The 23,391-nt window shown below is 50.8% G+C and overlaps 1 protein-coding gene across 1 annotated transcript; it reads left to right on the top strand.

The window, feature by feature from the left end:
- Nucleotides 1-1,109: 1,109 nt before the first annotated feature.
- On the top strand, nucleotides 1,110-22,436 carry R3HCC1 (R3H domain and coiled-coil containing 1). The gene is made up of 11 exons (XM_036855601.1): nucleotides 1,110-1,124; nucleotides 1,235-1,364; nucleotides 1,534-1,780; nucleotides 1,868-1,996; nucleotides 12,910-13,560; nucleotides 15,374-15,511; nucleotides 16,239-16,836; nucleotides 17,789-17,961; nucleotides 19,217-19,287; nucleotides 21,086-21,181; nucleotides 22,115-22,436. The coding sequence occupies exons 1-11, from the start codon at nucleotides 1,110-1,112 to the stop codon at nucleotides 22,249-22,251; spliced, it is 2,385 nt and encodes a 794-aa protein (XP_036711496.1). The 3' UTR covers nucleotides 22,252-22,436.
- Nucleotides 22,437-23,391: the final 955 nt, after the last annotated feature.

Genomic DNA, 23,391 nt, shown 5'->3' with positions numbered 1-23,391 from the left:
AAAAAAGATGTCTTGATGTTTATAAAAACTTCTTTCAACCATACCTGAGTTTATGTTAATGAGGTGACCAACCACGTGATAAGAGGTTGGAACATTCAGTCTCCTCCACCCCCGCCCCAACCCCCAGAGAAGGGAGAGGGGCCAGAGGTTGAGTTCAATCAGCAATGGCCAATGATCTAATCAATACTGCCTAGGTAATGAAGCCTCCCTAAAATCCCAAAAAGATTCAGAGAGCTTCCAGGTTGGGTAACCAAAATGCTTTCACATGCCACCACATGGGGCCCCAAATTCCACAGGGATAGAAGCGCCTTTGTTTGAGACCTCACCCTATGTATCTCTCCATCTGGCTGTTGATTCATATTCTTTAATAGCCTTTTGCAATAAACCAGAGCAGGTTTCCTGAGTTCTGTGAGCTGCCCTAGCAAATTAATTGAACCCAAAGAGGGAGTGTGGGAATCTCTGATTTATAGCCAGTCTGTCAGAAGTATAGGTAACAACCTGGACTTGTGATTGGCATCTGAAGCTGGGTAGGGGAGGTCATTCTTGTGGGACTGAGCCCTTAACCTCTGGGATCTGATGCTATCTCTCAGTAGATACTATTAGCACAGAGTTGAATTGTAGGACACCCAGCAGATGTCCAAGAATTGCTTGATGGTGTGGGGAAAACTCCCCACATCCCTACACAGTGCAATTGGGTAAAGAACCCCCTTTAATGATGGAGAGAGGCTTTAGCTGGGTGAATCTAATTTTTGCATTCTTCTTTTCCTTTCCTCTTTTTCTGCTCTAGTCCCAATTAGGGCAAGAGTTGGCTGTGATTCTGATCATCCTACCAGATTTATGAAGCGCACACACATACCATGTTGTTTCTTGAAAACTGCAGCTTTTCTGCAAGTTTCATATGAATAATTCCCTTTGATTGTAGGAGAGGACTGGAAGAGAAACTTCCAGAAACCAGAACCGAATTTGTTTTTGTTTTTGTTTACCAGGAGCACGAACTAGAGCTTCTGGGGGTGGGGCCCTTTATAGAATGGACCCAAATCTCAGCTGTCCTTACCAGTTTCCAGGATTAGAAGCGAGCTGCAGGCATCGTCCTGGGCATTAATGAGAGGATGACGGGGGAAGAGGTGAGATTCCTTAGCGCCCTGTTCTGATTCTCTGTCACTGATACTGCATATGGGGTTCTCTGGCGTCAGGCTCCCCCGGGCCCCTCCCTCGTCTCCAAACACCGCTATAGCAAGAGGACATTTCTTCTGGTCCTCCGGAGTCCAGCGAGGAGCCATGGTGGGAAGAGGTGACCCTTCTAGAAAAAAAGCCTCCAAAGTCGGAGTTCATGTTCAGAGTCGCTCTTGTCCAGTCTCTACTCGGTGGGGTGCCCGTGAGGCTGGTAGGGCACTCGGGGAGGCGGGAAAGGGGCGGGGACTCGGGGAGGGGGCGGGGGACTCGGGGAGGGGTCGCGGAGGGGCCTGGAGTGCGCGCCGTTCGACTTCTGGGAGAGCCGCTCCTGTCCCTACTGGCGCTTCTTCTGCGACGCAGGCTCGGCGCAGGAGCGGAGCGCAGCTCTGGGTCACCGGACCCCCGGGGAAAGAGGTGCGAGCGACTCCTGCGCTCCAGAGGAAGCGGGCGTGTGGGTACCCGGCCGCGGGGCTCTGGAGCGGGGCGCGTGTCTCGTTTTGCTGCGAACGCTGGGCGCCAGGCGCGGGGAACCATCGGTCGGAAAAGTCTCCGGAGTCGGGTCTCCGGAGTCGGGTCCTCGGGGGAAGGCGGCCGAGCGAGACGGAAAGTCCGCTCTTATCGGATCCCTGCGCCCCCGGTCGGGCCCTGCCTGTCCCACGTAACGCTTCCCTCTCCAGCCGTTTCTTGCGCCCAGGCCTTTCATGTCCCCACGTCGGTCCCTGGCGCAGACTCTGGGCCCTTACTGGGCCCGTAGTGGCGTCTTCCTCGACGTTGGGAGGAGTCCGGGAACCACGGACCAAGACCTCCCTGTTCCCTTCACCGTGTAAAATCCAGGACGTCCTATTCTTTGCCCTGTGCAAGGACCTCCTTAAACAGCGGGATCCTGCCAGGGGCACCTCTTCAGCACAGGGAGAAGGACCCCGCAGGAAGCCGGGGGTGCGTTTGGTTGATTTTAAGGGAGAAGGCTGGTGCCTCCGTTCTGGCCTCACGACCTGGCCTTTGTTCCAAATCTCGGCCCTGCTCGGAAGCCTCCAGAACTCCCAGCCAGGAGGCCTTCACGGCGGAACCAGAGGTGACCAAGGCCCTGGTCCAGCAGAGGGCAGAGTAGGGGTGAGGCAGGCCCGCTAGGCGTTGGCGTCAGTGCGGGGCTCCTCTGATTTCTCACCTGTACGCTGCTGAGAAAAGTGCTGGTGTGTGCTGGCGTCTTGCACTTTTGCCACCAGCGTGCACAAAAGGTCGTCTTGGACCTCCTAGTGGCTCTGCTGGTGATGCCTTGGAAAGTGGCAACCCAGGCAGCTGACTGCTAGCCCTTTGGGGACTTATGTGACATCTGAGTGGCCTTTGGCATCATGTGCTCCACTGCCTTTATCCTGCACTTGTGCCTCAGCAGACCAGCCCCTTCAACTACCAGCAGCATGTGACCCCCAGGGCTGCTTTGGTGGTCGTTGGCGGTGACTGAAGGTGACACTTCAGTTTTCCTATCCTTCATCCCTGGCAAATGGAGCAGCTGGCATAGGGCAGAGCCCAGCCTAACAGTACAGAGCTCCTTATCTGGGTTCAAAGATGCACCCCCAGCCTCAGCTGCACCTGTGCAGTAGCCTGCTCAATGGTGGTCACAGTGGTAGCAGGCTGAGGGCCCTCGGAGCCAGGCTGTGTGTGGACAGCGGGGGCCCATGCTCAGCGAGGACCCACGGTCACTTGATTAACATTGTGACATCTTCCCTTCCCCTCATAGGGTAGGGGTTGGGCAAGCAGGATGGAGTGGCCCTTTCTGATTTTGTCTGCAAATTGTGTTGGGTGGTAGAGAAAGGTCACCACCTAAGGGCGGCAGCAGGACCTGTGATTTCGTGGCCGTGGACCCTGGGGTCCGTGGCTAGAGGAGATCAGGAGAGCCTTTGATCTGGTTCTTTTGGAGCTGGAGTTCCTAGAATGCCTCACCTGTGTGTAGGGGGTCCCATCTCCACCAGCCTTATACCGTGCTAGGTGCTTTACGTGGGTTACCTCATTATGGATTAATTCATCTTTGAGGCCTCAGTGAGGCCAGAGCTCTTATCCCCATTTCACAGATGAAGATACTAAAACAGATAGATGGTTAACCAATTTGCTCAGAGTCACACAGCTAACAAGTAGTCAAACCAGTATTCGAACGGATAGTCTGACCCCAGTACTTGCCCTGATAACCACTATGCTATGCTAGGCTAATGGCAGGAGGGAGAGTTTGGGATGGAATGCCTATCTTTTTGGCTGTTTTAATAAATTACTTAGGACTTGCTTCCTTCTTATGTGTTTATGGAGGCATTTGCTCATTCTGTACAATAGACAGTCGTATGTGTCCTCAGTCTGGCTTTTCTGTTGTTCCACGGGCAGAGGTGCATGTTTGCTGTCACTGCGGTGGGTGGGTGTTTGGAGCCACCGTCATTCTCACTGGGGACAACTGTGGGCTGGCTTTCTGTGTGTGCAGGGATGGGCCAGCGTGACCCAGTGCAGGCAGGAGACGAGAGATCTGAGTTCTGGCTCCATCACTGCAGGGAGGTGTGACGTAAGGGAAGATCCATTGGAATAATTATTTCTGTTTAGCCTGCCTCAAAGGGAGGTGTTGCAAAGAAATGGGAACTTTGTAAATGCTTTTTGAAAGTATCAAGTGCTACATAAATGAAGGGTATCATGAAGGTGGGGTTCTCCAGACTTCCTCCTCTGGAATCAGGGCCACTTCCCCCAGGTGGCTGAGCCATTGTCTTACGAAACCTCAGTCTCAAACACAAATCAGGCATCCGCCCTGCTGTGGCCTGACCCCCTCCCTACTTGGGCCTTTGAGCTGGGCTCTGGAAGGGGAGGAAAGGTTGAACTGGCTCTGCCATTTATTAGCTGTTTGAGCTTGGGCAAGTCACTTAACCTCTCCGTACTTTAATATCTTCATCTATAAAATGAGGATGACAATTGTACCACCACATAGCACTGTTGTGAGCAATGAGTTAAATTATGCAAAGGGCATAGAGGGTACCTGGTACAGAGTAAGCCAATTCAACATGTGTTAGCTCTCAGACCCTTGTATAGGCCTTGTTGTCCTCCAGACAGGTCCATCCAGGGACCTTCTGAGTTCATTGTGGAGCTCTCCTCTCTTGCCGGTGGGCGACTGTGTGGGATGTCCTAAAAGATGTGTAAAGCAGAGTTTGTATGTTGTTTTGTTTTACGTAGTGCTTGTATCTGGATAAACCGTCACATGCTTTTCTATACCTCTCTGTGTCTGTGCCCCTCTGCAGTGTTTTGCTGATATACATTAGATTAAAAATAAACACTCAGATCCTCATAGTCAAATATTGACTAATAAATTATGTAAAGACACTTTAAAGAATTAAGCAAATAAGAGTCAGGATTTTCATTAGAAATTCTTAATTTTCACCCAGTTCTCTTAGGACAGATCATCTGCAATCTATTGCAAATTCACTTGTAAGGGTGGGTTGGGCTGGATCATGTGATTGTCCTTTAAAAAAATATTATACATTTTTCCTGTCTTTTTTTCCTTTCCTTTTTTTGCTTTATATCTTTATTAAGGCAAAAGAGACACAATTTTTCTTTTGCTATCCTTTACCTCTTTTTCTTTGTACTTTATGTTGGATAGAGTTTTCATATTATTATTATTTTCCTGTGATGATTTGAAAGCTACAGATTATATTTCTAGTCTTTCAGTGGTTACCTTCAAATTTTTAGCATATGGATTTAACTATACATTTTTCTAACAAATTCTAAAATTCTTCCTTATCTCTCTCTTTTCCCTTTCAAGAATTTGAAGATGTTCTAGCTATGCATTGAATACCACCCCCTGCCCATCTTTTTATTGTTGGCTTCAGTTTGGCTTGAGAAAAACAAATGTTTTATTATGGCAGATTTCAACCATACACAATAATGAGGAGAATAGTGTACCTATCACCCAGTTTCAAAAATGATCAGCATTTTGCCAATCTTGTTTCACCTGTAATTCCTCACTTCTCCCCTCCCCAACATATTTTAAAGCAAATCTAAGACATCATACCATTTCATCCATACACACTTTAGTATGAAAAAACAGATGAAAAACGTTAACTACAGTAACAATAAACACACCGGAAAAGTAAGAACAGTCCTTCATGTCGTCTAGTACCCAGCCTGTATTCAGATTTCCCTGACTTTATCAAACATGTCCAATAGTAGATTGGTTTGTCCGAATCTGGCTCTACAAAGGCCCATCTCTTGCATTTGATTGACAAGTCTTTTCTTAGCATTAGTAGTTCTTTTGTTTTCTTGGGGGTTTTTTTTCCATGTATTAGAGTTTTGGTTTGTAAAGTTCTTTTGTGGGTGGTTTTTCCTCTTTCTTTGAGCTCACTCATCCTTGCCTGGTGTTTCTGTGCTTGCCTCCACCCCTGCCCCAGGACACCCAGTTAAGAACCAGGTTTTTTCTTGGCAGCTAAGAGCCATGTCGTTACTGGGGATACCATTGACCCAGTTGGCTAGCAGGTGGCTTGCCCAAGGAATTCTTCACAAGGCAACATCTTTGGTCTTTTACCTTCCGGAAAAAGCCATAGATAGCTCCTTGGGGTGGTCAAATGTAGCTTTATTCTGTGTAACTGCATAAATGGGGACACTCCCCCTCTATCCCTAGCTTTAAGCGGTTGGGTGGCTTTGATCGCCTCCTCGCATGGGGCGCTTTTATTCCTTTTTAATCCACATGGACTGAAATCCCAGAGGCCTCTGCTGGTTTCTAGACCAGAGCCCAGCTGGCTCGCAGCCTCAGCCACGAGCACGAGCATTCACTGCACGGTGTTTCCCAGGCACAGTGACCGTGTTTTGAGCACAGCTACGTCTTTTCCCATCTACATGCTTTTATAAAACAATACCAAGTTGCTTGGAAGTCCGCTCACGTGATGTTCCACCTTAGGGAACATCAGGTACTGGGAGATCTTTTTACTCATTCATTCATTCAGCAAATGATTATTGAATGCCCACCAGGTGCCAAGCATTGTGCTTCTCTTCCTGTATCTCCTCCTGGCTTCTGCCTCTCCACGAAGCTGCAAGCGCTTTTGTGCTCCTTGGCCTCAGGGAGGTTGGTCTTTCAAAGCCTGGGCAGACGTTGCTGCTAGTCACTGAGCTTCCTGAATTCTGTTCTCTTAGAGTTTGAGCGCCTTTAGAAGATTCTACTAGGAGTCCTGGAGAGGAGAGGGGATCGTATTTGCAGGAGAAAGAGTAGAGGAAATCTGGGGACACAGAAAAGAGATGGGGTCTGTGGATCCTAGCATCAGTGAGGACCCACCCCCCAAGTCGTTGGCAAGACTTCAAAGGAAATGGGCTGTGTGTTTCACCGGGGGAGGCTGGGTGCAGGCCCCAGGTTTCTAGTCTCAGCGTAGATTCCTGTGCCCCGTCCATGGCACAGAAGCAGAGAGCCACCCAGAATCCACGGGACCACTATGGGCTCAGACAGTGAGGGTCTTAGAGGCAACCACTTCCAGTAGGTTCCATGTGAAAGTAACCAGAGTGAAAAATCTCAACTGGTTTTAGTTCTTAAACACAGACAAGACAGAGCAGCCAGAAAAGAGCCAGAGGAAGAGCATCGTAGGCAGAGGGAACAGCCATTGCCAAGCTCTTGAGTCAGGAAAGAACTTGTAATGGAGGAACAGAAAGGAGGCCAGCATGGCTGGGATGTAACGGACAAGGAGGAGGGTACCCGGTAGTGAGATGGAGTTATGCTAAGGTGAGGCAGTTCAAGCACCCAGGGCACAAAGCTTAAGGAGGCACTTGCTCTCAGGTTCATGGCTCCCTGCCTCACCCTAGCCCAGGCCTGGAGAAGGCCAGATCACTTAGAGCCTGGTAATAAGTTATTTTAATACACTGGGGAGCCATTAAAGGATTTTATGCGGTGGAGAGGGTGATGTGATTGGGTTCACCTTTTGACGGATCGCTCTGGTAACTTGTTATGGGAGAGCTTCAAGACAATCCCACAGAAGGGGACTGAGGACCATGGCCCTGTCATTACCAAGTCTTAATATCCATTTTTCCTCCTGTCCCTCAGACCCCATTGTGCCAACAGGCTCTGATGTGTGGTGGTGCTTGGGCCTGGGGAAGAGAGATCTGGCTTTGGAGGTGGGTGTGTAAACATCTGCAAAGTCACGTCAGGTGAGGAGTCCCTGGCAGGAGCTTGGGGGCTGAGATGAGGACAGGCCTGAGCCCCGCAGCTCATGGGCCAGACTCCCCCGCAATCCCAAACCCCATCTGGATTCCTGTTACTCTGGCCCTTTAAGAAAGGAGCTAGAACTCAGGCTAGCCTGAGGCTATGGTCTCCTGGGAACCAAAGAACAACAAAGGTATCAGATATTTATTAAGTTATTAAACATTTAATTTGCATTTTATAAATTTGATATATTTGATTTTCCTTTTTCATTAGTTGCAAGCATCTTTTTAAATTTAAATTTTTATATTTTTTGGCCACGCCACGTGGCTTGTGGGATCTTAATTCCCTGACCAGGGATTGAACCCAGGCCCCGGCAGTGAAAGAACCGAGTCCTAACCACTGGACTGCCAGGGAATTCCCTAATTACAAATGCTTATTGAGCAAGTTGTAGAGTCACCTGCAATTATAAGAAATAATACAGGGAGATCCCATGTACCCTTTGTCTAGTTTCATTCAATGGCAACAATTATAGTACAATATCACAACCAGAATACTGCCATTGATAAAATCTACCTATCTTATTCATATTTTCTCAATTTTACTTATACTGGTGTGTGTGTACTTAGTTATATATAATGGTATTATATGTGTGGGTTCCCATATCCAACACCACAGTCAAGATGTAGAACACAAGGATTCCTCTTACAGTTCTTTTTAGTTACACTCATCTCCCTCCCACCTCCTCTCCCCTCCTCACCTTTTGTTCCCCACTTCAACTGCTAATCTGTTCTCTGTTTCTAAAATTGTGTCATTTCAAAAAGTTTATATAAATGAAATAGAGTAAGTAACTTTTTAGGATTGGATTTTTTCACTAAGTTGTCAAGTATATGTGTGCAAAGTTGTTTATTGTATTTCTTTATTATATTCTTGATGTCTGTAGTGTCTGTAGTGATATCCTCTGTTTCATTTCTGATTTTAATAATTTGTGTTTTCTCTCTCTTTTGCTATATAATTTTTGTTAGAGGTTTATCAATTTTATTGATCTTTGTATTATTGATTTTCTCTATTTTTCTGTTTTCAATTTCATGGTGCTTATACGTTTAGGATTATTATGTCTTCTTGGTGAACTAACCCTTTTATCATTATATAATATTCCTCTCTGTCACAGGTAATTTTCTTTGCTCTGAAGTCTACCTTATCTGAAAATAATAAAGCCATACCTGCTTTCCTTTGAAGCATGATAAATCTTTTTTGATTTTTTTACTTTTAACCTGCCTATATTTTTATATTTGAAGTAAGCTGCTTGCAAATAGCATATAGTAGAGTCATGTTTTTAAACTGAGATCTCTGTCTTTTAATTGGTATGTCTAGAACATTTACATTTAAGTATAATTATTGATATGTTAGTGTCTAAGTCTGCTGTTTTATTTTCTGTTTGTTCTCTCTGCTTTTCATTTCCCTGTTTTCTTTTTCCTGCCTACATGAGGGTTACCTGAACATTTTCTTTAGAATTCTATTTTGCTTTATCTGTAGTATTTTTTTTTTTTAAGACTCTCAATACAGCTATTTTTAGTGGTTGCTCTGGGTATTACATAACCCATGACAGTCTTCTGTTGTTGTCATTTTACCATTTTGAGTGAAGTATAGAAACCTCACCTTCCTTTACATCTTTTTACCCTCCTCCATTTATAATTGTCTTAAATATTTTCTCTACATACGTTTAGAACATATCGGATAGTATTAGAGTTTGCTTCAGCCATCAAACATAATATAAAGGATTCAAGAGAAGAAAAGTCTATTGTGTTACTTACATCTTTGCTTACTGTGTTCTTTCTTCCTTCCTGATGTTCCAAAATTCTTTCTTTCATTGTTTCCTCTCTGTGTAGAGAACTTCTTTTGGCCATTCTTTCAGGCTAGGTCTCCTGGCAACCAATCTCTTAATCTTCCTTCATCTGAGAGTGTCTTGATTTCTTCTTTATTCCTGAAGTATTTTTTCACTGGATATGTGATTCTGGATTCACAATTCTTTTCTTTCAGCACTTGAAAAAAGTTTTTTGTCCTTCTGTTTTCTGACAAGAAATCCACTGTCATTCAAATAATTTTCCCCCTTTAGGTAAGATAAGATTTTTCTTTTTTTCTGGCTGCTTTCAAAATTTCCTTTGTTTTTAGTTTTCAGAAATTTAATAATGTTATGTCTTGGCTTGGATTTCTGTGGTTTTGTTCTTTTGTTGTTGTTGTTGTTCCTTGGAACTGGAGGTCCATAGCTTGTCTCCTTCTTTTCTCCACCTTTCAGAATCTCCTTATGTTTGTTTTATATATAATGTCTAGGGATTTTAGTTGTATTTAGTGGAAGGAATTAGAAAAGTGTGTTTACTCTATCTTCCCGGAAGTCCTGATTTTCTTCTTACATATATCAAATGGGTGCTTCAGCAGGCTATGAAGCAAAACCTTCCTATGTGCTGTATCTAAACAACTCTTGTTGATCTTCAAATATTGTGACTCCAGTTCTCTTTAATATTATAATACTGTTTACAAACTTAGTTAAATACTCTTACATCTGCCCATTGAAAATTGTAAGTCTGAGATCCATTTCATTTTTTAAATTGGAATCACCACCTAATGCATTAGATTCTCTAATACATATGTCAAAACTATGTAAACATTACAAGGACTTTTGATAACAAACATAAACGGGATATTCTTAAACTTAACCTTAAACGTGGAGAGAACAGTTGGCTAGCTCATGCAAGCTGAGGTTACTGGTAGACAGTTTAATACCGTCAAATACATTACACAGATGTAATACCATCTCAGGTTGCTTAGAGTGAGGAGATGTGAAATTGGGGCGTAGACTCCAGAGCTGTGGGTGACCCCGGTGATCCTACCCATAGCAAGGAAAGGCGCACTGGATGGTAATTTAGGGTCACTATGGTAGCAGGGGACTCTAGGTCCTTCCCTTCAGATGGGACTGTTTGCAACCGCCTGTCCCCTGCATGCAGTCCTTTCATCATCACTCAATCATTCCTCCTGTTTGAGGTGAAACTCTACAGCACACACATAGCATGCTTTTCTAACTGATTGGATCCGTCTAGTTTGTTTAATGCCTGACTTCTGTGTCTGGCTATTGGCCACAGCATCAATTCTCATGACATTCTAAAGATGGAAGATCTTAGTCAGGGGGTGTTCAGGAGCATGGACGTGACAGTCAGGCTAGATCTGGATTAGAGTGAGTTCCAACTCTGCGCGTAGTAGCTGGTTCCTTGGCTAAACCTCAGGTTATTCCCCTGCAATAAGGGTAACAATCTCCATCTGAAGGGGCTGCTGCAAAGATTAAATTCATGCCATTTATATGGCAAACTTTGTGTAAATAGTCGTTACCTTCATTTTCATAAGGCTTTACTCTTTGTCACTGATTTGTTTTCAACTTTGTTGACTCCAGTTTTTGCTGCTTCTGTGATGAACATGATTGCCTCTTTTATGTCTTTCCATGCCTCTGACAGTTCACTTTCATGTCATTGTTGGTTTATCCATTGTGACATGGAAATCAGACTTTCTTTGATTTCCTTGAGAATGTGAAGTAGTTATTAACTGAAATTTCTTCTCTTTTCTCAAGAGAACTTTCCAATATACCCTTATCCTCTTTTTCCTATTATGCTTTCTTTGTTGTTGTTTGTTTTTGCTGTAGAAATTCTGCATATCCTGCTGCTTTTTGTTCTGCTTGTTTATCTCGGACTGGGCCCATTCAACGCTCACCTGGTATTTGTCCCCAAAGCGTGTGGGTAGATGTGCCTTGATTTCCTTCCCCATTTAGCTTGGCATCTCTTGGTAACCTCCACCCACAAGTGGAGGCCTTCGTGCTGATACTTTTTTTTCTGTTCAGCCTCCAAGTTACCTGAAGAGGGTGTGGTGGAAACTGGGTTCATGGGCAGCCTTCCTCTGAGAGCTTTGTTTCTGAGCCTCTCTGAATGCGCTGAAGTCCTCTCTCACGGACCAGCTCTCAAGAGGTGGAGGTATGGCTTGTGTCCTGGGTTTTTGGTTGGTTCCTTCATTTTGGGGAGAGATGGCCACTCTGCTGAGAAAGTTGGGCCTTTGTTTTCTAAGTAGCAAGCATATCCTTCCAGGTCGTGTGTGGTCCATAGCTGCTAGGTGGTCTTGCCTCTCAGCCTCACCCTAACCCTAACCGCCCATCATGAAAGCCTGGTCAGAGAAATGGTACCATTGTGTGGCCCCTAAGCGTTCTCTCAGGCCTAATTCCACTTCAGTTAAGCCAGTGTGGAGTGTGGGTGGGGCTGGTGGAGTCAGAATCCAAATGGGTGTCCCTATTCTTCCTGCTGCCTTTTGCCCTCTACACCCCCAGGGGCCGGATGCCCCGCCAGGCCGGAGGCTGGGGCAGGGGACCTGTTAGGCCTTCAGAATCTCTTCTTACAACCAGGGCTGAAAAGGAGACCCATGACTCACCTCTCTGAGTTCTCTTTGCACTTGGTGTTGTCTTTATTCTAGATCCTTTTTGTTCTTGAAAAACTATCCAGAAAGATAGTTTTTGTAAATGTGATATAATACCACCATCTTTTTTTTTTTTTTAATTTTATAGCTACTTTATTTATTTATTTATTTATTTTTGGCTGTGTTGAGTCTTCAGTTCGCGCGAGGGCTTTCTCCAGTTGCGGCAAGTGGGGGCCACTCTTCATCGCGGTGCGCGGACCGCTCTTCATCGCGGTGCACGGGCCTTTCACCATCGCGGCCCCTTCCCGTTGCGGGGCACAGGCTCCAGACGCGCAGGCTCAATAGTTGTGGCTCACGGGCTCAGCTGCTCCGTGGCATGTGGGATCTTCCCAGACCAGGGCTCGAACCCGTGTCCCCTGCATTAGCAGGCAGATTCTCAACCACTGCGCCACCAGGGAAGCCCAATACCACCATCTTTTTTAAAGAAATACTCTGGAAAAAACTGCAAGAGAGCAAAATGCATCTTAATTTTTCTTCATTTTTCTGTTCCCAGCTTTTCCTACCTGGCCTTTTGAGGAACACTCTCCCTGTGACCTTGCCCATAGCCTACTGCAGGGCCCACTCAGACTGTCCTACCCCTGTACTAAAACCTGGGTCTTCAATGCTGTTAACTCAGGGGCCCGCTTGATTCAGGATGATCAAAGGCTTACATATCAGCACCTTTCAGGGAAGAGGAGGATTTCAACCCTGGTCTCCTAGATTATAATAGCCCATCCTACACTGTCCGATGGGAAGAATTTCAAACCCTATTTAAGGTGGGTGCTGGAGTTATTTTTAGATGTAGCAAGGTAGTATAATTTTATGGCCTGCAAATCACCATTCTAGTGTCTACCCCGCCCTGTTACCCAAAGGCTAGTACACCTTGTCAGTGGCCTTTTGGTGTGAGTTGGACCTCTTTGCAGGTTCCATCAATAAGGGTCAAGGAAGGGCAGCGGTGGTCAAAGGGTGATGAAATTCTTGGTGTCCAGAAACTTCCTATTTATTCCTCTTATACGTTCCTAGGGAGGGGAACAATGAACCGGAAAATCTGGTATCCCCACGACCTAGCATATAGGAGCCACCTCAAAGTATTTGCCAAACTTAATTGATCCTAGGAGACAGTGTGCTCTCGGGGGCAAAACAATCAAGAACACGCCTCTGCCGTTGCTGCCATGCCTCCTCCGGGCCGCATGGTGGCGCTGCGGCTCCGCCGAGGCCCGGGTGGTTCTCGGGCTCCTAGGCGCGCAGGCTTCTGGGAACCCTCAGGGCTGCGGCGGCGACGCGCGGGGCGGCTGCGGTGAGTGCGGCGGGCGGGCCCGGGGGTGGGTTGCCCCGCTCGCTGGCTCGCGGCAGGCCTCGCGCTCCCCCTGGACCTCTCGCTTCCGGGCCGGGCAGTGTCGATTGAGCCGGCTGAGCAGGCCCGAGGCGGCGGCGCGCGAGCCCGGGGACAGCGAAAGCGAGCGCAGCGGGGGCCGGGAGACCCCTTGCTGCCCCGCTATTGCTCTGCCTGGCGACCCTGGCCACGTCTCTTCCCCGCCTCGGAGCCCGGCTCCTCTCCGATCGGAGGAGAGACCTTGGCCTTGGTCGAGGGTGGGCCCGGGGCGCGTTCTGATCGCGGCCGTGTCCGTTGCCCCGCAGGTTCTCCCACCTGTCACCCTGGCCCTTCTCTGCTTGGACGGCGTCTTCCTCTCCTCAGCCGAGAATGACTTCGTGCACCGCATCCAGGAGGAGCTGGACCGCTTCCTGCTGCAGAAGCAGCTGTCAAAGTAAGCTGGTGTGATGGTGGCGTCGGGCCCTGGGCTGCCTGCGCCCACTCTGCTGCTGAAAAGGTCAGGGTTCGCCCGGAGCCTCCTGTGCCCCTTTGCCCAGTGGTGTATCCAAAGTAACGGGCTCGCAGCTGGCTCTGACCTTGGCCTTTAGGTTTAATAATCTGCTCTCAGGCCTCTCCCAGCTGCATCTTTCTTAAATTTTTTAATTATCTATTTTATACATATTAGTGTATATATGTCAATCCCAATCTCCCAGTTCGTATCCCGCACCCCCCTCCCCCTTTGGTGTCCATACGTTTGTTCTCTACATCTGTGTCTCTATTTCTGCCTTGTAAACCAGTTCATCTGTACCATTTTTCTAGATTACACATATATACGTTAATATACGATATGTGTTTTTCTCTTTCTGACTTACTTAACTCTGTATGACAGTCTCTAGATCCATCCACGTCTCAACAAATGACCCAATTTCATTCCTTTTTATGGCTGAGTAATATTCCATTGCATATATGTACCACATCTTCTTTATACATTCGTCTGTCGATGGGCATTTAGGTTGCTTCCATGACCTGGTAAATGGTGCTGCAGTGAACATTGGGGTGCACGTGTCTTTTTGAATTATGGTTTTCTCAGGGTATATGCCCAGTAGTGGGATTGCTGGGTCATATGGTAATTCTATTTTTAGTTTTTTAAGGACCTTCCATACCGTTCTCCATAGTGGCTGTATCAATTTACATTCCCACCAACAGTGCAAGAGGATTCCCTTTTCTCCACACCCTCTCCAGCATTTGCTGTTTGTAGATTTTCTGATGATGCCCATTCTAACTGGTGTGAGGTGATACCTCGTTGTAGTTTTGATTTGCATTTCTCTACTAATTAGTGATGTTGAGCAGCTTTTCATGTGTTTTTTGGGCATTTGTATGTCTTCTTTGGAGAAATGCCTGTTTAGGTCTTCTGCCCATTTTTTGATTGGGTTGTTTGTTTTTTTAATACTGAGCTTCATGAGCTGTTTATATATTTTGGAGATTAATCCTTTGTCAGTTGCTTCATTTGCAAATATTTTCTCCCATTCTGAGGGTTGTCTTTTCGTCTTGTTTATAGTTTCCTTTGCTTTGCAAAAGCTTTTAAGTTTCATTAGGTCCCATATGTTTATTATTGTTTTTACTTCCATTACTCTAGGAGATGGGTCAAAAAAGATCTTGCTGTGATTTATGTCAAAGAGTGATCTGCCTATGTTTTCCTCTAAGAGTTTTATAGTGTCTGGTGTTACATTTAGGTCTTTAATCCATTTTGAGTTTATTTTTGTGTATGGTGTTAGGGAGTGTTCTAATTTCATTCTTTTACATGTAGCTGTCCAGTTTTCCCAGCACCACTTATTGAAGAGACTGTCTTTTCTCCATTGTATATCCTTGCCTCCTTTGTCATAGATTAGTTGACCATAGGTGTGTGGGTTTATCTCTGGGCTTTCTCTCCTGTTCCATTGATTTATATTTCTGTTTTTGTGCCAAGACACCAATATTGTCTGGATTACTGTAGCTTTGTAGTATAGTCTGAAGCCAGCTGCACCTTTCACTTGTAACCCTGAGCATCACCCGAGACCGAAGGGGCCCAGCACTGGAAGGGGAGTGGGGCCAGTAGCTCCCTGTCGTAACCTCTATTGGCAGGTCCTTTGCAGTCAGCCTGGGACCCGAGGGGGCAGAGGGAGCCTAGTGTTTAAGCCACCGTTAAACTGGGAATGGACTCGGTGGGGCTCAGGCCTGGGGGCTGCACCTGGAGCCCCTGCTCAGCACCCCTTCCCGTTGCTCCCCAGGGTCCTTCTCTTCCCCCCACTCTCCAGTCGCCTCCGGTACTTGATCCACAGGACAGCAGAGAATTTTGATCTTTTGAGCAGCTTCTCTGTTGGGGAGGGCTGGAGGAGGAGGACAGTCATCTGTCACCTGGACATCAGGTGTGTATCCTGCCGCCTTGGAGGCCCCTCAGCAGTTCTTTGAGCGGGGAGCGGGGGGTTGGGGAGTGGTCGGGCGAGCTGGTCAGTGTCTGAGAGGGAACCAGGGCCGGGAGCCCCCAGGCCGCCACCTCTATCCCCAGCCGCAGTTGCTTAGAGTCAGTGCTGCTTTCTGCTCCGGCAGCGGAGTAGATGTGCCTTGTTTGTGGAATTCCTTTAGCAAATTCAGCTTAACGCACGTCGGGCCAAAAGAGAGAAAGAGAGAGTGGTTTAAACAGCGAAGGTGCCTGCCCAGCGGTGCTCTCAGTGAGCTTGTGCCCCGCAGAGGCCACGGAACGCGAGAGTACATCTGGGCTTTCACTCACCTGTTTCCACGTGCATCTTGCAGGATCTTATCATGATGACTATGATCCTAGCTTTTAAAGTTACATATTTTTTTAATAACGCAGTTCCTAAATGCTAGTGCTCACCTTGCCCTGTGAGTAAGCGAAGACTCGGCGGTCTCATATTCGGTTTATAACACTGGAGGGAGAGCTGACTGCTTTGGTCTTGTTCAGGGCATCCAGCCTCCACTCTGATGCCTCGTTAAGGTGTTTCTGAGGGTCATTTTGGCTTTGGTTTTTGCCCAAGGCCGACTTGAGAGCCTCGTGCCTGAATGGCAGGTCGCTCCAGTAAACCATTTTCCTTGGGGCCCAGACACCGCCCTGATGACCGCCTGCTCCTGCTCCAGGTTACCCGGTTCAGATGGGCCCTCTGGCCCCTCCCGCCCTCCTGCTTCCCACCCTAGCAAGTACCGCGGTCCGAGGTCCACCTCAAGCCAGGGAGCGGCTTCTGGTCCCCGAGGAGCGCGGGCCGGCTGGTGGCATCGTGGACGCAAGCCGGACCAGGCTTTGTATGTGCCCCGGGCGCTGCGCAGGCGAGAAGAATGGGCGCCCCTCCCGGCCCCAGGGCTTCAGGGAGGTGCTCCAGCTGGCGGGCTCCCAGAAGAGCCCGATGATATCCGTGCTGGGGACCCCACCTCCGATCAGGAACTTCCTGTGTTGGCGACGCAGGCAGCAGAGGTCCGAAAAGGCCGTAGCAAAAGTGAGAAAGAGTCACTGCCAGACCCAGTGGCCACTGAGTCCCCAGGGCCAGAGGATCACTCAGGGACGGGAGACAGGTCGGAGTCAGCCACACGGCCGGGGCCCGGTCTGCAGCCAGACTTGGAAGACGGGAGTGGGAGTGAGCTGGAGAGGAGCCTGGTGGCAGAGAAGGAAGAGGACAAGGTGGAAGAGGAGGGGCCGGGCAGCTGCTCCGAGGAGGACGATTGCAGTGAGCTGCTGCAGGAGGTGACGGGGCTCTTAAGCCCGGAAAAGGGAGGGCGGGAGTGAGGTGGGTGTAGTCGAGGGTGGGTGGGGGCCGAGGGTCATGGTGTGGGGGGTGGGGGGCGGGTGCTGGCTGAGCAGGCCTGGGTGTTGGGTGGCAGGGATCCCTTAGCAGGTGTGCGGGGAGGGACACAGGGGCCTTGCCCCCAGGAGTCAGGACTGACGCTGCAGAGGGCAGGAGGCTCAGGGTCTGGGATCGGGGGTGTGGATTTGGGTCCCAGCTCAGTCATGTAGGAGCTGTTCGACTGTGGGCAAGTCATTTTCTTAGTCTCAGTTTCCTCATCTGAAAAAATAGCAGGTAATGATACGCACTGCCCAAGGTAACATAGATGTGCACATGCTTCAGAATGCACTGCAGATGTTGGTCATGAAAATCACTCTTCTGCCTGAAGCTTTGTCTTACAGATCTTGTACCCTTGGAACTGTGTGTCATGTGTCCGCCCCTGAGCCTGGCCGCAGTGTCAGTTGGGAGAGCGGGCATCCTGTATCGCTATTTTACAGATGAAGGATGGACGCCAGAAAGCCTTGCTTATTATCACATCATTAATGAGAGAAGGAAAGATCCTGGGCCTGCCCAGCTCTGTGACTTACTGATGGCAACTTGGGGCAAAATTACTTAATTCTTTTGACTGTTTACCCATCTGTAAAGTGGGCCTATAGAATAGGGTTTTCGGGATTCTGTGAAACATAATGTGTGTCCATGCCAGTCACCCAGTGGGGACTCCCCTAAAACTCATGCTTCTCCATCTTCTGGCCCAGTCCGCCATCCTGCTGTCTTTCCCAGACTCCTGCCCGGGATGCTCACCTCCCTATCTACCCAGAAGCCTGCAGGACTCTCAGCGTGTGATTTTGAGGGCAGTCATTTGGAGTCACGTGTGTCAGAGCTCCCCTCGCTAAAGGGTCTGATCTCTCCCAGATAACGGACAACCTGACCGAGAAGGAGATTCAGGTAGAGAAGATCCACGTGGACACATCCTCCTTCACAGAGGAGCTGCCTGGAGAGAAGGATTTTGCGCACGTGGTGGAGATCTACGACTTTGAGCCGGCGCTCAAGACCGAGGACCTGCTGGCAGCCTTTTCCGAGTTCCAGTGAGAGGCTTCAGGGAGGTGGGGAGGAGGGGGTGCCCAACTTCTGGAGAGGAGCTAGGACACCCCTTTGTTGTGGGGGACAGTTGCCTGCCCCTCCCCCGGTGCCCAGCGATCTAGAAAGAAAGGCAGAAAGTAGGTGTGGCTGCTCTGGGCTCCATCCTCCGGGGCAGTTGGCTTGCTGGCTGTGACGCTGTGGAGGGGGAGAGCTGAGGTTTCGGTTGCAGACACTCTCCAGAGGCCCGAGACCTGGCCCTGCTGGCACCGGGCAGCAGATCTCCGTCCCGGCCCCGACACGCCCACGTGGTGGCCAGGACCCGGCGGGGCCCCTGCCTCCCCTGCTCCACGAGCAGCCACCCGTCGGGCAGTCAGCAGAATGGGGCCGTTTCCAGGCAGGAGCTATTTCTGGGGTGAACTGGGCCTGAGTGGCCCTGGGGCAGGGTCTGGTGGAGATAGGAGATGGGGATTTAGTGAGAGAAAGATTTCTCTTGTTTCCCCAAATTCCTTGGATCCAAATCCAATCTTTTCTCCTTTTTTCTTTTTCCTTTTCCAGATGCTCATTTTCTTTTCTCCAGTCCCCCTTCTCTTTTCCTGCTTAGGCTTTGAAAACATCCCTTTCTTCAGGGCCCCCTTTCTGACCGCTTCCCGAGCAGCCTCCCCTTCCCTCCCCGAGCCTGAGCTGGTGGAAAGCTCGAGGGGCTCATCAGCTCTCCACCCCTGCGGGCGGAGCCAGACCGGGGCCACTGGTGGCTTCCTTGGCCGGCGTGGCAGTGCCACGGAGAAGCCGTGGGCCCCGGGACTGCTCTGGCTTCCCATGGGGCCCAGACTCGGGGTGCTTTCCTGAGCAGCAGAAAGGAAGTCGAACAGGGGCAGTTGCATTGACACGCTTGTATTAGGTCCTGTGCCCACCACACAAACCCTTTGCCTCCAGCCTCAGACCCCACGCCCTTGGCCTGGCGTGACGGCACCTGTGAGGAGCCCCCTTCGCCCTTGGCATCGTGTGCTACGAGCTTTGTGTCCTGGCTTCCTCAGTTCTAGGAGTGGGGGGCCCATCCAGCCACGGGGGTGGTGTCTCTTTCTGAGGCTGACTGTCTGGTCTTCAGAGAAAGTCTGCGCCCGATGGTCGTCTCCTTCCCAGAGGAGACGGAACTAGTCTTGGGCTCAGAGTGTTTGAGGGTTGGAGGTGGGAGGGGACTTCCTGTAGCAGGAGGGGTTTTGCCCATTTGCTCGCCTCGTCACTCTGTCTCTTCCCCGGCAGAGAGAAGGGGTTCAAGATCCAGTGGGTGGACGACACGCACGCGCTCGGGGTCTTTCCCTGCCTGGCTTCAGGTGAGGCGGCTGCACGGTGGGCTCGGCCCCTCCACTGATCACCGTTGGGGAGGGCGGGAGCCTAGGGTTCCCTGGGTGGGGATTCCTCCAGGTCAGGGTGCAGGCTACCTTGAGCCGGCGGACTGGCAGGGTGTCTCCCAGCCCCTCCAGAAGTCCTGGGGGGGCACAGCAGGAGCCGGGCCAGGAAGCTCACGGCCTCGCCTGTTCATCTTCGTGCCTTCAGTTCAGAGGTTTCAGATTCAGGTGACCTTTACTGAGCATGTAGGGCCAAGCCCTACGGACTTCCACATACTAAATGAAAGCATATGAAGGTGCCATTTTTTTTTTTATAAATTTTTTAATTTTATTTATTTTATTTTTGGCTGTGTTGGGTCTTCGTTGCTGCGTGCGGGCTTTCTCTAGTTGCGGCGAGCGGGGGCTACTCTTTGTTGCGGTGCGTGGGCTTCTCACTGCGGTGGCTTCTCTTGTTGTGGAGCACGGGCTCTAGGCGCGTGGGCTTCAGTAGTTGTGGCGAGCGGGCTCAGTAGTTGTGGCTCGCGGGCTCTAGAGCGCAGGCTCAGTAGTTGTGGCGCATGGGTTTAGTTGCTCCACGGCATGTGGGATCTTCCCAGACCAGGGCTCGAACCCATGTCCACTGCATTGGCAGGCGGATTCTTAACCACTGCGCCACCAGGGAAGTCCCGAAGGTGCCATTTTTATAGGTCAAAAGCATTCAAATACTGGCAGTTTCATACGGTTTGAGCAGATGCGTCTCATTCCGTTTTCATTACAGCGCCGAGAAGTAGGTCAGGTGACCCCTATTTTACAGATGGGGAGACTGAGTTCCCTGTATGTCAGTGTCTGGTCAGGATTACTAAGACTCTTGGCGTCAGAGCTGGGGAGGCCAGCCAGCCTCCTGGCTGTAGCTCTGGGCGGTGCCCATCCTCCGTCTCGGCCACTTTCCTGAGCTGCCCCTGCCACCCCACTGCTCAGTTTGGATGTATTTGTAAAGAGTTGGTACCCGGCCGCCCTTGGCTGGGCTTCTCACAACAAGAGCTTCTGAACACAGAGCTGGGAGTGACCATGGCCGGGGTGGGCCCAGTTCTCAGAAGAGCCTGGGGTTTCAGGGAAGGGGGGCAGTGTCTAGGCAGCAAGAGGACTGGGGCGAGGTAGGGGCTTCAACCCCAGGGAGGGAGCCACTGAAAGAGAGGCGGGGGCAGGGGGAGGCCCAGAGGCTTTCTGGTCCTCGGAAAGGAGGAACAGTGGGCTAGGCGTGGCCATGGCTGCCTTCCGGGCTCCACCAAGCTGTGTGGCACGGGCAGGCCACGTCCTGGCCCCAGTTTCCTCATCCGTACAGTGGCTTGGACCCGAAGCCTCTCCCAGCTCTGACGTGCCGTGTCTGTTAAGTGGCCTGAGTGCTCCATGGCCTGGCACAGCTTGGGGCAGTGAGGGCACGTGCCCTGGGAGGGTCTTGAGTTGGGGAAGGGTGGCGTTTGTTTTAAGCTCCCGGGCTTTGGAAGGCGGGGGCCTGCCTCTCCTGACGTCAGAACCGTAGGCCCACGTGGCTCCCGACCAGCCCGGGGCAGGAACGTGGAAGCTGGGCTCTGAGCGGGCTCTCCATCTGAGAGCATGGGTGGCCCCGTGCAGGACTGCGGGCTCTGGGGGTGAGGCGAGCTCATGGGGCAGCCCTGTCCCTGAGCTCTGAATGGGTGTAAAAAGCAGCTGCGTGGGCCTCGGGGTGACACTCGTGCTCCTGGGTCCTGCGGAGGCCTCAGCAGGAGGAAGAGGGCACGACTCCAAATCTGTTGTCTTTCCATAGCTGCTGAGGCCCTGACCAGGGGTTTCTCCACGCTCAAGATCCGGCCCCTGACGCAGGGAACCAAGCAGTCCAAGCTGAAGGCCCTGCAGAGGCCAAGTAAGGGAGCCGGGGGTCTGGGTGGGAGGGCTGTGTGAGTGTTCGGTTGGGTGGGGCGGGGCCTTCCCTCCGATTCCCTCCCCTCTTCAGTTCTCTGCTTTAGGGCTCCTGGGCTGCCGCGGCCAGTGGGGTGCTCCTCCCCACCCCAGGGGGGCCCATCAGCAGTGCTGTCTGCCAGCTGCTCTGGCCCAGGCTTGCCCTCCGCTCACACCTCTTGCGGTGTGGCTCAGGGGGAAGCTTGGTCTTTCTGTACGGCCGTGGAAGCCATGTTTTGCTGTAGGGTAAAAAGCTTGGGCTTCGGTGTGATCCTGGCTCTGGCACTTATTTAAGTTGGCCTTGAGCAAGTCACCTAACGTCTGTGAGTTGGTCTCTTTCTCTGTGAGATAAGCACTGGAGTGAATAAGAAAGCCTGGCACACGTGCCCACAGCGGTGAGGGGCACACAAAAGATGCCGTATAAATGACATCTCCTCCCCTTTCCTCTCCTCCTTCCAGAAGGCACGAGGGGGGCTTTTAGAGGCCAGTTTTCCATGGCTGCAAAGCAGCGGCTGGCAAAACTGGCCTGGGAGAAGCCTGCTGAGGCGGTCCACATTCTTGTGGATTACGTGGTCTTTGTCCCAGACTTCTTGGGGACAATAAACATCCTGTCTGTTGATCCAAGAGCTCCAGGTGTCCCATCCTGATTTGCTTTCCCTCTCAAAGGGCCCTACAAAGCAGGGGGTAGACAGGATTAACACTGCCGCCACAGAGAAACAGGGAGGGCGCAGAGGGGTGATAGGGTTAGTGAGGACCCCACGGGGGGCCTGGAGCCCTAGGTGGCCCCCTCTCACCAGCATCTGGCCGTGCGCTAATGGCCTCTGAGGCCGCTGTGTTGCTGGGAGGAGAGGCCATAGCCTTGAATTCAAGTCCCCACCCCATGGGGCTTTCCTTTTAGAGCTTCTGCGTCTGGCAAAGGAGAGGCCACAGACAAACACAGCCGTGGCCCGGAGGCTGGTGGCCCGGGCCCTGGGGCTCCAACACAGAAAGAAAGAGCGGCCTGCAGTGGAGCCTCCCCCGACCCTGGGGCCCTGAGAGGCCCAGGCGGCCTGGATCGGCGCCCGCCCCCCGACCCCCTCCTCAGCTGGGGCCCCAACACCGCAAGCCTTTACACACACCAGAGCAGCCCTGAGCCATCCTTGGAGCGTCACTGTGGGGCATGGGGGCTTTACCTTGGTCTAGTTCCAGAAGTTGAGAAAAAATAAAAATGTAAGAATTGTTAACGTGATTGCGTCAAAATGGGATGGTCTGCCGCGGGACACTAGGGGGCGCTGTTCGCCTCCCATTTGAGACCTGGGGCTGCTGAAGAAGCTCCCGTCACTCTAGTTGACTGGGCTCGAGGATCCAGCTGGGCCTCGGAGGCATTTCTGCGCAGAGCCTGCCGGTTTGGGGGTGTAGGGTACACCTGTTGTGTGACACCTGCCCAGTCTCCCGCAGAGCAGCTGGGGGCTGTTGGCAGTGCTGCAGGCCCCCCTCTTTGGACTGGCCCCAGAGTTACCAGTGGTGCGGGTTACACGGGGGGGTCCTTGCGGAAATAAACATGAACAAGCCAAGAGGCGAAATCTGAAATGCCCGCCGAGTTCTCCCCCCTCACAGGAACGGCGGGGAGGGCAGCTTTGTGCGGACAAGGTCCCGGCGCACTCATCTTTCCGGTTTGGGCGGAGTTGGTGCCGAGTGGTCCTGCCTGGCGCTCTGAGGTCATCGTGGACCCCTCGATTTGCTGGGCCACAGCGTGCTGTGACACAGAGGGAGTCCCGCGCCTGCGGGGAGACTGGCTGGCTCGGGGTCCACCCTCACTGCACCCCGGGGACCCATGATCTACTTCACTGCCCTCCCCCAGAGCCTGAGACTTAAGTCTAGATGTCCCATCTGGTCCTCACACAACCACTGTGCCCCTGGCACATTTCACTAAAAAACAAGAGCTGAAGAAAGGCTGAGACCTGTGTTTCTGTTGATTTTCCTGACCTCCTTAGACTGCGGCTCTCGGCAGGAGTCGCCCCTCCTCTGTGGTGTGCGTTGAAGGAGGCCCCCGTGGCCACGCCGGACGGGAGGGGCCCAGGAGCTCACGTCTCTGCAGGAAAGCACATGTAAGGGTGCCAAGCTCCCTGACTGCCCACTAGGGAAAGGAGCCCTGCTGCTCAGGGGCTGCGTGCAGAGGCCCAAATGAAACACACA

Source organism: Balaenoptera musculus, chromosome 6, assembly GCF_009873245.2.
Source record: "Balaenoptera musculus isolate JJ_BM4_2016_0621 chromosome 6, mBalMus1.pri.v3, whole genome shotgun sequence".
Taxonomy (NCBI): domain Eukaryota; kingdom Metazoa; phylum Chordata; class Mammalia; order Artiodactyla; family Balaenopteridae; genus Balaenoptera; species Balaenoptera musculus.
The sequence above is the reverse complement of the archived record's forward strand: the minus strand, read 5'-3'. Positions and strand labels throughout refer to the sequence as shown.

Excerpts from the sequence above, each read along its gene's own strand:
- R3HCC1 (XM_036855601.1), top strand. Across the intron at positions 1,365-1,533 it reads TCTTGTCCAGTCTCTACTCG|GCTCGGCGCAGGAGCGGAGC; the intron begins GTGGGGTGCCCG and ends TCTGCGACGCAG. Across the intron at positions 21,182-22,114 it reads GAAGGCCCTGCAGAGGCCAA|AGCTTCTGCGTCTGGCAAAG; the intron begins GTAAGGGAGCCG and ends CTTTCCTTTTAG.